Source organism: Coffea arabica, chromosome 10c (genome assembly GCF_036785885.1).
Source record: "Coffea arabica cultivar ET-39 chromosome 10c, Coffea Arabica ET-39 HiFi, whole genome shotgun sequence".
NCBI classification, from domain to species: Eukaryota; Viridiplantae; Streptophyta; class Magnoliopsida; order Gentianales; family Rubiaceae; genus Coffea; species Coffea arabica.
The window spans coordinates 50475962-50481366 of NC_092329.1; the positions used below are offsets into that span (position 1 = coordinate 50475962).

The window sequence follows — 5405 nt, forward strand, 5'->3', positions numbered from 1 at the left end:
AATAATCATTAATACCTAGTAAAGCTGGCAATTTGTCCCAAGTCCCAACGGGCTACCCATGCCCAAAGGAACTTTGGGCGGGATGGGTATTATAATTTGGTATGGGGTTTAAATTGGGACACATCCCAACTATACCCATTAATGAATGGGAAAGGATGGGAAATACTTGGGTACCCATTGGGCTCAAATGGCAAGAGCTCCGTTTGGATTAGCTGTTTTTGGTAGGTGTTTTTGAAATATTTTATTGTAACAGTGTATATGAAAAATTTTTACTATAAAATTTTTTTGAAATATTTGATATACTAATATGGATGGGATGTTTCTTGAGTTATTGTATATTACTGTAACATTGTATTTGAAAAACTTATTTTTTGAAAAAATAGTCAATCCAAACGGAGTCTTAGATTCAAAAATTATCTTTAACAATTTTTATAGTCATACCAGCGAATATAATCTAGTAGTTTTCCTAGTCATTATCCACAAGAATTTCCAACATTTCAATTAGTTTAGACCTGTCATCCTTGGACAATGATGAGAATAAATATTCAACATCCTAAGGACCTTGGCCATCTTGATATATGTTGGAATATGGCTGTATATCTATCTTTTCCTTTATTTGTTAATCCAATTTTTGGTGGGAATCTTGAGTATAAAGCACTTGTATGTTTATTTAATAAAACTAAAAGAAATTTAATAAATCAAAAATATTAAAACTATATAAAAAATAAAAAATGAATTAAAGGAAAAAAAATATGTAGAAAATGGATTTGGGTATTGGGCGGGATCAATCTAAACCCATCCCAAAATGATCCCGCCCAAGTTAGTCCCAAAACACATATGGGTAAGGTTGGACTCAAACCCATATGACCCGGTTTCATCTCAAACCCAACCAAATCCCGCCCATTTTGCCACCTCTAATACCTAGTATACCTTTAAATTGCAACCAATAAGGAAATACTAACTTGTTTTTATGTGAATCCATAATAAACCAACTCCCTACGTAAGATTCATGACCTGAATTAAAAAAAGTTAGAAAACTAACCCCAAATGTAAGATTGAATTGGATTTAAGGCAAAAAAAAAAAAAAAAGTAAGAGTATTTGTTAAAAACAAACACGAAATATAACATGTTTTTAATGTGTTGCAAACTGTCCATCATTACCAACTTTATTGAGCTTTTCAATGATGATGTTCTTGTTTATGCATTGATCAAATGATATCAAGAAAGGAATAACTCGAATAAATGATGTTAATTCAATGATTGATGTTTTTGATCAAATGAAATATTATAAAACACAGGCTCGCATCCGTTGCACTGTTAGGAAATAAGATGACTAGAGAATCTAATATTGATACCTTAACTTTTACGACAAAAAAAACATCTTATTGTTAGCGGGTGCAACCTTTATTTTAAATTTATTATACTTTATTTGCTAGTATAATATTGTCTTATTATATGTTTGATTATTGGTGCCCCTAACATAAAATCCCGAGCCCATTGCTCTTAGAATTTTCTCCATTGCTAGATTTAGGGTTTGAATCTTGGACCTGACAGTTACGGGTGAAATGTATTATTAAAAACAAAAAAATTCCTTCTTATTCTCCAAGGCCAACACTAGCATTTAACTGATTGCAACAGCGAGAGGGATGCCCCGTTGATCGGTAGACTATTCGTATTAGAAACGCCATTCCACAGACTCCAAGTCCACGGACGCGTTTTTCTTAGTCTCCAACCCCAGCAATAACGTTAACTGATTGCAGTGGCATGCCGCCCATTGATTGGTCGACTATTCGTATTGGAAGAAGTCCCCGTTCCATCCCCTGTATTTTCTTCCAAATTACTTTACCCAGGAAATGCATGAATAATCAGTGGTCAGATGGCTATAAATACCACTGCTCGAAAAGAAAGGAAATTAACCCTCTCCACTTTTCTTTATACACACGCATGCCTTGTTTAGCAGATCAAGCACATAATCTCTAGTTTGTTAACAATGACTTTAAAAGCGTTGAAAATGGCTTTAATGGTCATTTCCACTCTCTTTTGCTTGTTCAGTTGCTGTGTTTTGGCTACTATTGCAAGGGAAGTTCCTCAAAAGAGCAACTTAGAAACCTATATCGTTCGCCTTGAGCCCCGAGACGGTCCTGTCACCGAGTCAGAAGACTTGGAAAGCTGGCACCGCTCATTTTTGCCAGCAGCAATTGAAAGCACAAATTATGATTCTCGCATGGTTTATTCCTATCGCAACGTGATGCAGGGATTTGCCGCGAAATTATCTCCTGAAGAAGTGAAAGAAATGCAGAAAAAGAAAGGTTTTATTTCTGCGCGCCCACCAGAAAGACTATCCCTACATACGACTCATTCTCCTAGTTTCCTGGGGTTACAACAAAATGTGGGATTCTGGAAAGACTCAAATTATGGTAAAGGTGTGATCATTGGCATCTTGGACTCTGGAATCACACCTGACCACCCTTCCTTCAGTGATGACGGAATCCTTCCTCCACCTGCTAAATGGAAGGGCAAGTGTGAACTCAGACCTGCATCCTTGTGTAACAATAAAATCATTGGTGCACAACACTTCATCCAAGATGATCAAAATGGTACATCAGCTGATGAAACTGGCCACGGTACTCATACTGCAAGCACAGCCGCTGGAAACTTTGTCAAAGGTGCCAATGTCTATGGAAATGCAAACGGCACCGCTGCAGGTGTAGCGCCTCTTGCGCACTTGGCAATATATAAGGTATGTAGCACTGTTTGCTCTGAGAGTGACGTATTGGCTGGAATAGACACTGCTATTGAGGATGGGGTCGACGTGATTTCCATTTCTCTTGGTGGCACATCCAAACCTTTCTATGACAACTATGTTCCGCTTGGTGCGTATAGTGCAATGGAAAAGGGTATTTTTGTTAGTTGCTCTGCCGGAAATGAAGGCCCTGATTATTTCTCTGTGGGTAACGATGCCCCTTGGATTCTCACTGTTGGTGCAAGTACCATGGACAGAAAGATCAGGGCCTCTGCAATGCTTGGAAACAATAAGAAACTAGAAGGGGAATCAGCTTTCCAACCTAAAGATTACGCCTCAACAATGTTTCCTCTTGTTTATCCCGGATCTAATAAGAGCGATCCATTTGCTGCTTATTGTTTTCCAGATTCATTAAACAACACTGGTGTCAAAGGAAAGACAGTCTTGTGTGAGAGAGGTTTACCAGGAGTTACAATGGGGGAACTTGTGAAGGCCGCTGGTGGCGCAGCCATGATCATCATAAACCCAGAGGATAGGGGTTACACCACAGAAGCTGATGCTCATGTACTTCCTGCTGCACATTTGAGTTATGTTGATGGAGTTAAGATCAAGGCTTATATGAACTCCACAAAGTTGCCCAAGGCAGCAATCTTCTTCAACGGAACTGCAATAGGAGATGATCAAGCTCCGGCTGTTGCTTCATTCTCATCTAGAGGCCCAAGTGAGGCAAGTCCAGGCATCTTGAAACCAGACATAGTCGGCCCTGGGGTGAGTATTCTTGCAGCATGGCCTGTCTCTGTTGAAAACAACACCAATACAAAATCCACTTTCAATTTCCTTTCTGGCACCTCAATGTCTTGCCCACACCTTAGCGGTGTCGCGGCCTTGCTCAAGAGTGCACACCCTGATTGGTCTCCCGCTGCAATTAAATCTGCAATCATGACTACAGCTGATTCTGTCAACCTCGAGAAGAAGCCAATTGCAGATCAACTAAACCTCCTCCCTGCTGATGTCTTTGCCACTGGTGCAGGCCATGTGAACCCATCAAGAGCCAACAATCCAGGCCTCGTCTACGATATTGAACCTAAAGAATACATACCTTATCTATGCGGCCTGAATTACACCAACAGGGAGGTTGGCATGCTCCTACAACGTCATGTGAACTGCTCGGTAGAATCAAGGATACCAGATTCACAACTAAACTACCCTTCTTTTTCCATCGTCCTTGGAGCAACTGCGCAGACATATACAAGAACAGTGACTAATGTTGGTGAGGCTGATTCGGTTTACACAGTTAATATTGTCCAACCACGAGGAGTAAGTGTGAATGTGGAACCAGATACGCTCAAATTCTCGAAGCTGCACGAGAAATTGACGTATGAAGTTAGATTCATTCGACTTGCAAATGCTCCAAACGTTTCAGCTTCTCAAGGATCTCTGACATGGACTTCAGATAAGTACTCAGTCAGGAGCCCAATTGCAGTCACTTTCATTACCAGCGAGTTGCTCTAGCTCTACAGCACCAGCAGCAGTAAAATAAACTTGGAGTCCAGATTGTATATGCATTATTTTGAAATTTGCTTGACATAATATTATCTGGAATCGTTTTAGCAATTCTTTTTGCTGTGCTCTTCAGGCACGTTTAATATCGCAATTTGGAAGTTCAATTTTAAAGCAAGATTATCGCAGGAGAAATAATTAATCCCAAACTCTATCCACCAAACAATAATTGATAATCATTGTTGAAAATTAATTAAATAGATGGGAAAAAGAACTGCATAACAGTAAAACGGGGGAGATCAACGTTAATATTAGGCTTTTAGATAACAATTTTTCATCCAAAGTAAGAACATAAATGCTCCAATATTGGCTTTAATGTCCATTGTTGCACATAGTTTGCAAGACTTGGTAAACATATCTTACGTAGTACTTCGTGCACTCAGTGAAAGCTAGTAAATTTTTTTTGTTAAACCCATTTATACAAAAGATTTATAGGCTTAATTACAAGTTTGCCTCTGTAATGTGAGGTGAATAGCAGGTTACCCCTTGTAATCTAAAAGCTCACAAATGTTCCCTGCAAACAAATGGCCAAGCACACAGGTCAGCGTTTATGTGTATCAAAAGGTCTAAAAAGGCATTCATGTGCTCAGTTACATGATAATTTGAGAGTTTTGTCCTTTAGAAACGATATTATCATAAGTCATATGCACAGTTACATGATATTTTGATAGTTTATCCTTTAGAAATAATATTATCATAAGTTTCTATCCAAGAACATTGTAGTGTGTAAAAAATGATGACATAACTGTAGATAAAATAATTGAAATTATATAAATTATTTTTACTAAATAAATGTTTTAGTTCTTATGATAATTTGTGTTAGTTAAAATTTTTTCATAAGAACATATCAGTAGACATTTGAACATTAACAAGAATTATTAAGAAGAACAAAGAAAAATATAGAAATATTTAATTTTATTTTCTTTCACCTTTTTTGTTAATCCGGTCACTGCAATTTGGTTTTATGTCCTTTCAAAATTTAGAAGGGTCCTAACATGGTAGTCACACAAAATTTGTCATCCTCGAATGATTCTGACCGATGAATGACACTTGACAAAGGGTAGCAATTGTATGGTATAATGTAAATACTAGCACAATAAAT

General features: G+C 37.8%; 1 protein-coding gene across 1 annotated transcript; it reads left to right on the forward strand.

Moving 5' to 3' along the window:
* Positions 1 to 1943: 1943 nt before the first annotated feature.
* On the forward strand, positions 1944 to 4357 carry LOC113713841 (subtilisin-like protease). Its single transcript, XM_027237645.2, has one exon. The coding sequence runs from the start codon at positions 1991 to 1993 to the stop codon at positions 4253 to 4255; it is 2265 nt and encodes a 754-aa protein (XP_027093446.1). The 5' UTR covers positions 1944 to 1990; the 3' UTR covers positions 4256 to 4357.
* Positions 4358 to 5405: the final 1048 nt, after the last annotated feature.

Bases quoted from the DNA above. Each gene is read 5' to 3' on its own strand.
- LOC113713841 (XM_027237645.2), top strand. From the start codon at position 1,991: ATGACTTTAAAAGCGTTGAAAATGGCTTTAATGGTCATTTCCACTCTC.